At 41.7% G+C, this 11,977-nt stretch overlaps 1 protein-coding gene across 1 annotated transcript in view; it reads right to left on the reverse strand.

Annotated features, from left to right (window-relative positions):
- The window catches only part of desmb (desmin b), an 11,518-nt gene extending 587 nt beyond the window's left edge, over positions 1-10,931 (reverse strand). Inside the window, exons 1-8 of the mRNA XM_037696420.1 lie at positions 10,324-10,931; positions 7,081-7,141; positions 4,364-4,459; positions 4,115-4,276; positions 3,506-3,631; positions 3,212-3,432; positions 3,096-3,139; positions 2,894-2,982 (exon numbers count right to left, since the gene is read on the reverse strand). Coding sequence (XP_037552348.1) covers positions 2,894-2,982; positions 3,096-3,139; positions 3,212-3,432; positions 3,506-3,631; positions 4,115-4,276; positions 4,364-4,459; positions 7,081-7,141; positions 10,324-10,898 — 1,374 coding nt within the window. The 5' untranslated portion in view covers positions 10,899-10,931. The remainder of the gene's footprint in view (positions 1-2,893; positions 2,983-3,095; positions 3,140-3,211; positions 3,433-3,505; positions 3,632-4,114; positions 4,277-4,363; positions 4,460-7,080; positions 7,142-10,323) is intronic.
- Between the last annotated feature and the right edge of the window lie 1,046 nt (positions 10,932-11,977).

The following is an 11,977-nucleotide window of genomic DNA, read 5'->3' on the forward strand; positions in this document are numbered from 1 at the left end:
AAGTCATGAGGTGGAAAGCACAAGTCAATAGAAAACACAAGTCAGGAAGTAGAAAACACAAATCAATAGAACACAAGTCAGGAGGTACAAAACAAGTCAGGAGATTGAAAGCAAGTCAAGAAATGGAAAACAAGTCAGAAAGGAGAAAAACAAGTAAATAGAAAACACAAGTCGGGAGATCGAAAAACAGGAGTTGAAAAAAAAAAACAAGTCACAAGGTAAAAAACACAAGTAAATAGAAAACACATCAGAAGGTAGAAAATCCAAATCCAAAACACAAGACAGGAGGTGGAAAAACACAAGTCGGGGGGTAGAAAACAAGTCAGGAGATGGAAAACAAGTCAGAAAGTAGAAAAACAAATCAGTATATTGAAAAACATTAGTCAGGATGTAGAAAAAGCACAAGTCAAGAAGTAGAAAAGACTGAAAGGGTGTTTTGTTTTGTTTTTTATAAAAGTATTTACTTGGCTGACTGACTCGGAGCAGGGATGAATAATTAATGGATCTTTGCAGCTTGTTTAAGACATGTGGCGTTTTATATGTCCGTTTTAACACAACATATTATGGTTTGGCGCCGTCCCTCGGTAGTCCGTCATTTCTGTCAGTAAACAGTCTGGAATCTAAATCTATAACTCTTTAACGTAGAAATGTCAGACTATACAGCTGAACATCTCATGGATCAAGGATGATCCCTGTTGATTTCAAGGTCGCTGGGTTAAAGGTCAAGGTCACAAGTGACCCTTATGTTAAAACCTTTATGCTTTAGACAGAAACGTCAAACCCCTGTCAAACAACCAAATTTCATGAAAGACACTCCGTCTCACTACAGGAACCCAACATTCCTGGTTATTTTTGTTACTTTTTCACATTATGGGAACGCTGAGTTAGAAGAAATGCTTTTCAGAACTACTGGAGCAACGTGTTTGAACAGGACAGCAGCCAAAGACCAAAGGACGAAGGAAAACATTCAGTTTCTCCTGAGCTGAACTTGCCTGGACATGTCGGGAATATCTGAGTTTTCTGAGGACCCACCTAATGCTGCATGTGTTTAGATATTACCCTGTCATGAAGGAACATCTGACACTTTTATCAGAACGGGAACAAACAGAGAATTAGAGCAGAATGAAGTAAAAATCAGTGAAATTGATCAATACAGAGTTCTAGTTCAAACTGCAAACATTTAAGCGAATCAGTATGTAACAAACTAAGTGCCTAATAGACTATTTAAGTACAAATCATAGTTAAATTCAAAATATTTTCGTTTGCGTATTAAATTTGGAAAACTAACAATAGAAAAACAGCTTTACCCGTACGATAAGATTCATTTGTGACAATAACAGAAGAAATTCAAAACGAAGGTGTTAAAAGTTACTGTTTAGTTTGTAACGTGTCTTCATTTCTGCTTACCGTTCAAATTCAGCTGAATACCTGAAAACAAGTTGCATTTGTCCAGGAAGCTTCCATTTAGGATTTAATTTTGGGACACTCTTTACTGACGATAAGAAAAACTTGCTAGTTTTATTGTTTAACGTGGTTGAAGCTCAGAATCAAAATGATACATTTAGGGTCAAATGTATCCATAGAGAAAGTTACAAAGATCGGCCTGTTTGGACACAAAGACGAGAAGGATGTTTTGGAGGAGTCAAAGTGAGGCTTTCAGACCTAAAAACACAGTGCCATGTGTCAAACATGGTGGAGGTATCATCATGCTGTGGTACAACATGAAGAAGGCTACCTCCAAATTGTTCACCGTCTTCACCTGGAATCATCAGATGGACGTAGACACAGTGAGCAGGACCGCAATCCCGAACACACATCCGAATCGAGTTCTGAAAGGCTAACTTTAAGGTTCTGAAGTGGCCTTCCCAAAGCCCCAAACTCAACATGATTAAAAACTTGTGGACTCTGATTTAAAAAGTCAGGTCCATTCAGAGAAACCAACTAATTTAACTAAACTCTGGTCAAATAACAGCCAGAATTCTGCTGAATCTATTTTTATCGGAAGCTCTGTGGTTTTAACGTTGATTCTACTTTTAGGAGAATGCTTTGTTCATGTTTTGTTGAGTCTCTTTTAATGTTCACCTTCTTCTGCTGGTTGGACTTTTAACATGTAAGAACAAGAACAAGGCAAGATCAGTGAACAATGCCAGGCTGATTCTGGCAGATCCTGTTCATCCACTCCATGGTGAGTTCAGGTTGCTTCCATCTGGACGCAGGTATCTGCTGCCCAGATGTAGGACGGACAGACTGAATGTCTCAATGTCTAGTCTAGTATGAGTGTTTTGTGTGACTACTGACTGTGAAACAAATTGCCCCTCGGGGATAATAAAGATTCTTGAACTTGAACTTGAAACCAAGGTCCAGGTGACCCTGGCTTAGGAACTTGGTTCCATGGTTGTAACTTGCTCTTGTTTAAATGGTAATCAAAACATTTAGTCAGTTTTATCTAAAAACAAAACCCCAACAATCAAAACCAATGGAGCTTTGACCACGTTTTGACCATATAAGGCCGTTCCTGTGTGAAACCAATACCAAGGGCGGCTGTGGCTGAGTGGTTAGAGCAGCCGTCCTCCAATGCAAGAGTTGGGTGTTCGATTCCACCAGCAGCTACATGTCCAAGGGTCCCTGGGCAAGACACTGAACCCCTCATTGCCTCCGATGTGTGTTCCATCGGTGTTTGAATGTGATAAAGCACTGATCATTCTTTGTATAGATCTAGTAGAGTGCTCTATGAATGGGTAAATGAGGGCACAGATTGTAGTGTAAAGCGCTTTGAGTATTTTGATCAGATAGAAAGGTGCTATACAAGTACAATCTATTTACCATTTACCAATAGATCTCAGGAGTAGGGTATGTTGTTAGAGGAGGACTATGTAACATGTGGTGGTTTTACCTCTCCATCTCTGGTCTCGATGGTCTTGATGAGGACAGTCTTCTTTGAGTGCATCTCGGAGGAACGCTGCTGGTGTTCCGGACTGGTCTCTAAACCAACAGAACCAGAAAGCGTCAGGAGGAATACAGTCTTTAATAACGTTTTGACCGATGAAGTATGGTTCTGTCGTGGTGTGTTCAGGGCACAGAAGGGGGGTTCGTACCTCTGAAACTCAGCGTGGCGTAGCTCTGAACAGGAAGGGTGATCCTGTGGAGACCCACAGCCGTCAAAATGAGGAACAAACCATAAGGATGAAGACTGATTTTGGTTTTGCTTTACCTGCTCTCCTCCCCTTCCAGCAGCTTCCTGTAGGTGGCGATCTCCACATCCAGCGCCATCTTGACGTTCAGCAGGTCCTGGTACTCACGGAGGTGGCGCGCCATCTCGTCCTTCAGGTTGATGATCTCCGCCTCCAGTCGTGCGATGGTGTCCTGGAAGGAGGCGGCCTCCTGCCCGTGGCGGTCCTCCAGGTCCCGCATCTGCCTCATCAGGGACTCATTCTGGGGTTTGATCAGAGAAGCAAGTTGAGCTGAGACCAAAGGTCAGAGGTCAGGTGTGTGTGTTTTCACGTACAGTGCCTTTGAGGGAGTCGATCTCGCAGGTGTAGGCCTGGATTTGGTGTCTGAACTCCATGGTCTCCTGCCGGGCCTGCTTCAGGGCCTCGTTGTTCTTACTCACCGCCTGGTTCAGGTCCGACACCTGCAGGGTCAAAGGTCGAATGTCAGCTTTCCTTGTTGTTGGTGTGTAATTTGTAGCTCCTTCTAGTGGTTTTTCTTCTCCCTAGTATTCATTGTTTCAAAATATCTTTATGTCTCTTTATTTTTGATGATTTGTTTTGTGTTTTTGGATTGTTTATTAGGTTTATTTGACCAGTTTTGTTTATTTCATTGAAAAACAGACAACTAGTCCTCAGACATCCCGTGTTGTGTTTGCTGACCTCTGGTGGTCTCATGGCTGTTTCTCTCACCGTTGATTTAAATGTATTTTTTTTCATCAAACTTTTAGCAAAACATCTCATGAACCACTGGACGGGTCAGAATGAAACTCCTATAAAGTAACCATCAGATGAACATCTACAGCTGTTTGACATTTGTCATCAACCGGATTCAAGATTTAAGCTAAGGTTTGAGCGGGCGATAAGTTTTCCATCAGAGTTGATGAGTTGGAAAGTGAAACTCCGACCTTTGACTTGTACCAGTCCTCGGCCTCAGCGATGTTCTTGGCGGCGATGCCCTCGTACTGCGCCCTGATGTCTCGCAGCGCAGCCGTCAAGTCTGGCTTGGACATGTCCATCTGGATCTGGACCTGCGTCTCCTGCATCTGGTTCTGCAGCTCCCGGATCTCCTGCAGGGGAACGACCAGCTTTCAACTAACTCGTATATTTCACCACACCTCTGAACGATCGACAACGTTTGTTTCGAGGAGAAGGACCTCTTCGTGGATCTTCTTCAAGAAGGCGATCTCCTCCTGCAGAGTCTCGATCCGTCTCTCCAGGTCCAGGCGCGCCAGAGTAGCAGCGTCCACGTCCTGCAGCAGTTTGGACACTTAGGTTAGAAAATCAAAACAACAATATTTGTCAAAGAAAATTACTACAGTAAACAAAATGAATCTCCAAAACCTGAATAAAAGCTGCTAAAAAAAAAAAACTGATCTAGCAGCTGCAATAACTTATATAAAACACTAGAGGGCGCTCTGGTCAGGTGACCTTGTGATGCAGCAATGGTGGCCATTACCAAAAGGGTCAAACATCTGCACTTGGCCTTTTGACTAAATAGCTCTGATTAAAGGCTGTCTACGTCAAAATATCTAAAATAAAAATAAAGTGTATGTAATATAATAATAATAATAATATATTGCATATAAAATGTAAAAATGTCAGAAAGCTGTTAGCAACAGAAGAGAAAACATATCTCCTTATTTACCTCAGTGTGTTTAGAAGTTAATAATATAACCGTTTAAAAGTAGCCAGCCTATAAAGCTGATGTAATGGTTGTTAATTAAATTAGCTAGTAGATTAGCTAGGGATTAGCTTCTGGATTAGCTTCTGGGGCAGATATTGCTTTGCTGTACTAGGATGAATCATGCTACAATTTAGTGCAAATTATTAAAGAGTACAAGCTGCTGTTATCGCTACTAACAGTTCATCTGCTGTCTTTGCATGAATTCTGAAAATGTACTTTTTAAGGTTATTAGACACTGATCATTAGCTGCAGCTAGCATAGCCGACTTACACACAATTTACACGTTAACAAAGTTAGTTACAAATTCATCAACTAGCTGAAGTCATAATTATTCAACCAGCTAAAAAGTCATGAAATCATGAATTAATTACTGACGGACTTCAGGTCTGCTTTAGGCCATCATTAGTTATATGATATGTTTTCCTTCCATAACATCAGCCATGATTTTTGTATGAAACTAACTTTAATTATAAGTTAGCTATTGTAAAGATACTAAGAATAATTTGTGACATAAATCCAGTTTGGCTTGCTGTTCTTTAAACTGTTGTTTGTCTGTGAGCAGTTGTCTGTTTTGGACGCCATCTTAGCTTCCATGACGTCACAGATGTAAACAATGAGCAGGATGGGCAGATCACCCTCTAGTGGTTTATAGATCTCTTACTTTTTAATTTACCTTTTGTCAATTTCCATTTTACAGCCAAACTGTTGAATGGTTACTAAGATGTGGATTTTACTCTTGAATTAGGAGGAAAAGTGCTTCTAGACATGATATGTCTCCATCAAGGGTTTTAGTTCTGCAGTGGCAGAGCTTAAATGGGGGGGTTCCGCAGGGGTCCATCCTGGGTCCCCTCCTATTCTCTTTATACCTGCTGCCACTTGGTGCTATTTTCCGGAAACACAACATACCCTTTCACTTCTATGCCAATGACTGTCAAATTTACTTCCCCCTAATGGTACATGCTCTATTCAACCTCTGCTCGACTGCCTGGCTGACATCAGGGACTGGATGGCTTTAAACTTCTTAAGTTTCAATGAAAAGAAGTCTGAAGTCATATTGTTCCCTCCCAATGACACGATCACAAACCACTGCATCGACCTTTCTACTCTATCCCTATCAGAAAAACAAAGAGTCACTGATCTGGGCGTGATAATGGACCCGTCCCTGAAACTTAACAATCACGTAAACATGATTGTTAAATCATGTTTCTTCCAACTGAGGCGGCTGTCTAAACTGAAGCCCATATTGACCAAAAATAACCTGGAGACAGTAATACATGCATTCATTACATCTAGGCTTGATTACTGCAATTCGCTCCTGTTTGGTATCAGTCAGACCTCCATTGCACGACTACAACTGGTCCAGAATGCAGCAGCCCAATTTTTAACCTGTACAGGCAAAAGAGAGCACATTATACCAGTTTTGGCCTCACTGCACTGGCTACCGGTTCACTTTCGAATCCAGTTCAAAATACTTCTGTATGTCTACAAATTGCTGAAGAGTTTTGCCCCCCCATCTCTCTGATCTGCTACAACCGTATGTCCCACTACGTTTCCAGAGGTCAGCGGACCAGTTGCTCCTCACAGTTCCAGGAACTCTTCTTAAGCGCAGAGGTGACAGGCCTTCTCTGTAGCAGGACCAAGACTTTGGAATGAGTTGCCTCTGCTTGTCAGACAGCCCCCCTCTCGGTTTTCAAGTCCCATTTAAAAACCCACTATTATTCAGTAGCTTGCAACACCAGATGATCTGTGTTTTGATCCTGTACTCTCCACACTGGTTAGTCGTCATATTTATTATCTGCATCGTTTTTATGTCTTTATTCTGATTTACCTCATTTTGTATATTGCTTTGTGTGTTGCCTGTTGTTCTGTCTGTACAGCACTTTGGTTGGCCTTGTCGCTGTTTGAAGTGCTCTATAAATAAAATAGTATGGCATGGCATGGTATGGTATGGTATGGTATGGTATGGTATGGTATGGTATGGTATGGTATGGTATGTGCCACAAAACAGCATGGAGAAGAAATAAAGTTATTGCAACTAAATATAAGAATTCAAGTCTAGACAAAGCAAATATGGAAATTACTGCCTCAGATGAGTTGGTGGACCATCCAGACCATGATCCCCTGTCAGAATGTTTCTGTGTCCGTCTTGTTCAGCAGATAAACACATGGGATGTGGGCGAGACTTACTGCTCTGAACGCAGCCAGGTTGTTCTCTGCTTCTTCTTTCTGAAGAATCTCCTCCTGCAGTCTGAGCGAACATTAAGGAGAAACAAGCTTTACTGAATAAAAACAATTTCACAGACGTACCTGGACCGTTTTAAACACGCCTTCAACGTAAAATCCACCTTTAATCTGCTATATTCAATTCAGTTCAGTTTATTTATACAGCGCCAAGTCACAGCAGAAGTCATCTCAGGGCACTGAACAGAAAATGTATAAAATATCCATCCATCCATCCATCCATTATCTTTACCCGTTTATTCCATTTTGGGTCACGGGGGTCGCTGGTGCCCATGTCCAGCAATCACTGTGCGAGGGGCGGGGTACACCCTGGACGGGTCGCAAGTCCATCACAGGGCCACATAGAGACAAACGAGACAAACAACCATTCACTCTCTCACTCACACCTAGGGACAATTTAGAGTTACCAATCAGCCTAACATGCATGTTTTTGGTCTGTGGGAGGAAACCGGAGCACCCGGAGAAAACCCACGCATGCACGGAGAGAACATGCAAACTCCACCCAGAACGGCCCCTGGACCGGGGTTTGAACCAGGGACCTGCTTGCTGAGAGGCAGCAGCTCTACCAGTTGCGCCACCGTGCTGCCCTGTATAAAATATATAAAATAATAATCTAATTATCTGAGGAGCAGACTGAAGGCGACAGTGGAAAGGAAAAACTCCCTCGTGAGGAAGAAACCTTTAACAGAACCAGGCTCAGGACGAGCGGCCATCTGCTTCGACCGGCTGGGTTTGAGAGGAATAGATACACAATGGCAGGCCGAAAATCACATTAAGATAGAAATAGTATCAAATGAAAACTATTCAATTTTAACATTTCGTTTAAGGAAATGACGTCCATTTGTCCTCTAGTCGTCCAATGGGCAGTTTATTGAGCGACACCGCGTACACATACGCGGCCATTAAAGTTTATCTTTGTGCGGACATGGCTGGTGGACGTCCGCGTTGAGTCCCTGTTAAGTCCGCCTCAAGTACGTGCGGACCTCGGCAGAGTGAAGTACGCCCGAGTATGTGGGGGCTTTAAGTCTGTGTCAGCATAATAAACCAACCCTAACTATAAGATTTATCAAAACGGAAAGTCTTAAAACTGGACAATGTGTCAGCCTCACAGAAACTGGAAGTTGGTTCCACAAGAGAGGAGCCTGATAACTGAAAGATCTTCTTCCCATTCTGCTTTTGAAAACTCTAGGAACCACAAGTAAACCTGCAGTCTGAGAGCAAAGTGCTCTGTTAGTAAAATATGAAACAATAAGATCTGTAATATCAGATGGAGCTAGGCTGTTGAGAGCTTTGTAGGTTAGAAGTAAGATTTTGAATTCATTTCTGGATTTGACAGGGAGCCAGTGGAGAGAAGCTAAAACTGGAGAGATCTCTCCCACTAAGTCCAGTTAAGACTCTGGCAGCAGCATTTTGGATCAACTGAAGACTTTTTTTTAAAAGACGTTTTAAAAATCTACATCTGAGCTCAACACAATATTATTATTAGATTCAGATTCAGAGCTTTGATGGTCTCTGAAAGAAAGAAGTGGATTATACAGGAAGACAATACATAAAAAGTAGAGTAGCTACATTAAAGAGGGCATTAGGACATAAAGTTAAAAAAAACCTGCCGTGTAGATTCATTCTGATCCTGGGTCAGTTTTCTGTCATTCCTGAGGTTCCTGGTTATTGGACTAAAACCAGGTTGTTTTATTTGTGAGTGCTTACCAAGCATTTTCTTCTGCCTTTGTCAGCTTTAGTTCAACTATTTTCAGCATTTCAATTATTTCTAGCTTTGTTCAGCTATTTTCATCTTTGATTGAGTTTTTTCCCTCTTTTCAACGGTTCAACTGTTTTCAGGTTTCACACACCTTCTTTTGGGGCTTCTTCCACTGGTTTTAGCTTTTCTTCTGTATTTTTGAGCTTTTTTTTCAGTGTTTGTTCAACCATTTTCCGGTTTTCTTTAGCTATTTTAACCTTTTTGCCTAATTGTATTTGGGTTTTGTTCACCTATTTTCAGGTCTCTCGTGTTTTGTACTTTTTTTTTTTTTTTTGAATGCTCATTAATAATTTTTTCCTGCTTTTTCTTTTGCTTTATTCAGCTTTAGCTCAACTATTTTTAGGGTTATTCGGATATTTTCAGCTTTAGCTTTTAAATTATTTGATCAGACATTTAAATATTTCTTTCTTTTCAGTTTTCGTGTAGCTCTTTGCATTTCTTCATCAAATATATACATATATACAGTATATACATATATATATATATATATATACACTGTATATATTGTCAAAGTTTATTCAAATTATTTTAAAAAAAACTTTAACCAGAGGATTTTGTTTGTCTAAATGGTTTTATGATACTAATGAGGTCGCAGATTAATTTAATTTAGATTTATTTCTTTGTAGATACAGAGTTTTATGACTCCTGCGTGGGAACTATTTAAACATTCATCCCTTGAATTAATGCTAATCCCCCACCACCTCACACGATCTGTCCGTGCTCAGAGTGTGAGTTGAGAATGACTCTCAGCTACTACCACGCCAAATGTAAGCTCATTATTTGTTAAAACTGACCGAGTTGTAGATGTTTTTGTTTTTCATGAAATAAATGTTCAAACTTAAACTGAAAAATTATTTTGCAATCACTTCAAGGTTGATTCATAAACTACTGGTTTCCTTGTTTTGTTGTAAAGTTGATTAGTTGTAATTTAAGATCATCCGAGCCATGAAGAAACTGTCCCAGGGCCATTTCTTGCCCTCAGACCTGAAACTGCTAACGTGCTCCAAGTCAAGACCATATTTTTTTAAACACCATTTTACCTAACCTAAATCTAAAACTTCCTGCTAACTTTTTGTTTAAAAACTTTAATCTGAGCTTTGTTTTTGCTCAGCTAGCTTTAATATTAGCTCCGCCTTTTGTTTTAAAAGAGGTGGGGCTAACTCTTACTTTATATTACTCTACTTGTAATCTTATCCCCGTCTTTTGTTTAAAAGAGGCGGGACTAACTTTCTTTAATACTACCTGTAATCTAACCCCCGCCTCAAGTTTAAAAGAGGCGGGGCTAACTTTTTTTAATACTACCTGTAATCTAAGCCCCGCCTCAAGTTTAAACGAGGCAGGGCTAACTCTTACTTCCCATTACACTACTTGTAATCTTAGCCCCGCCTCCTCTTAAAGAGACAGACGCACATACTTGTTGCCACGCCCACCTGATTTTGAGCTTGTCCAGGTCATCAGCCAGGTTGTCCCGCTCCACCTCGAGGCGTGACCTCTGATTGGTCAGGATTTCCACCTGCCTCTTCAGGTCGCTCATCTCCTCCTCGTACAGGTCGGAGACGCGCGTGGGCTCGTGGCCCCGCAGGCGCTCCACCTCCACCGTCAGCGCCTGGTTCTGCTGCTCCAGGAAGCGGACCTTCTCGATGTAGCTGGCAAAGCGGTCGTTCAGGTGCTGCAGCTCGGCCTTCTCGTTGGTGCGCGTCGTCAGAAACTCCTGGTTCAGGGCGTCCGCCAGGCTGAAGTCTAGGGTCTCCCCCAGGCCGGCGTAAGAGCGGCTGACGGAGGCCCGTGAGGTCCCTAAAGGCCTGCCGTAGTAGCCTGAGGAGACCCTGTAGGTGGGTGTGGAGCTGGTGCGGGTCACCTCGTAGACCCTGGAGGTGAGATGACCCCCAGCACCTCCACTGTGGCCCAGCAGGGGGCGGTTCAGGGAAGGTGAGGCGTAGGCACCATGCCCAAAGGTGCGACGGTATGAGGAGGCGGTTTGGGCAGAGGAGGTGTAGGAGGCCATATTGGAGGACCAGAAGAGGCTGCGGCAGAGAGGTGCACTGAAGGAGAAACAGACTGCCCCTGGGTATTTGTAGTCCCCCCACCCTCCTCCCAACCTCCCTGTGAACCGCCATCCCTCCTCCTCTTCCTCACTGTTTCTCGTTAACCTTCTCCCCTCTTCCATCTCCCCCATCACGTTCAAGAACCAGGTTTACTGCTTTGCTGTCCCACCAGCACCAGGATCAGTGCGTGAACGTTTTGCAGGTCCAGCCGGCGTTCAGGACAGAGGATCCTAAACATTTCAGCTTTCAATTCACAAACTCAGACTTTGACTTTGTGTCTTCAAGTCCACAAATATTACAAATCCAGCTTTCAACAAAGCGCCTCGACAGCTTTAATATAACTCTTTAACCATTTAAGATGACTGTTTTTATCCCAGTAACAGCTGAGACTAAATATGGTTTAAAAAGTAAGAAATCTACCGTAGAATTTATCCACTGTAAGGTTTATACCAGGGGTTCTCAAACTTTTTGGGTTCAGGGACCCCCTCATAACCCTCATGTTAATTAAATAATCTTCTTCAATTTGTCACTTTAATGCAATGGAAATATTTGTGTAACATAAATACTTAAGACCTTGCTCTTTAATAGTGTTAATACAATTTTTATACTTTTAAACACGGGGTAGTTTTCATTCAAGACGCACTTAATTAACACAGTTTTTAACTTGAACTGCCAAAAATTGCAGTTTTATATAAACAAACAGTTCCTCCCCCAGAAAATTTTGAATAAAGTAGATGTGATTTCCTGCATTTTGGTGTATTTTAATGGGTTGTTAAACATTTATGTGCTTGTAACAATAAAAAAAAAACGTTTGTTTTTTTTTGAGGACCCCCCCGGGGATCCCAGTTTGAGAACCACTATAATATATGTTTACAGTGATCTTACGGTTATTGAGCTATAGTTTTACTGTGAATTCATTCTATTTTTACTGCACACGAATCAGAGTAAAAATCTTAACTGTTTACAGTTTACAACATGCGCTTTAATACCATATTACTGTAATATTATTATACTGTTTGTTTTCCTGCATTTTTGTTGT

Source organism: Nematolebias whitei, chromosome 23, assembly GCF_014905685.2.
Source record: "Nematolebias whitei isolate Nwh7 chromosome 23, NemWhi1, whole genome shotgun sequence".
In the NCBI taxonomy this organism is placed as follows: domain Eukaryota; kingdom Metazoa; phylum Chordata; class Actinopteri; order Cyprinodontiformes; family Rivulidae; genus Nematolebias; species Nematolebias whitei.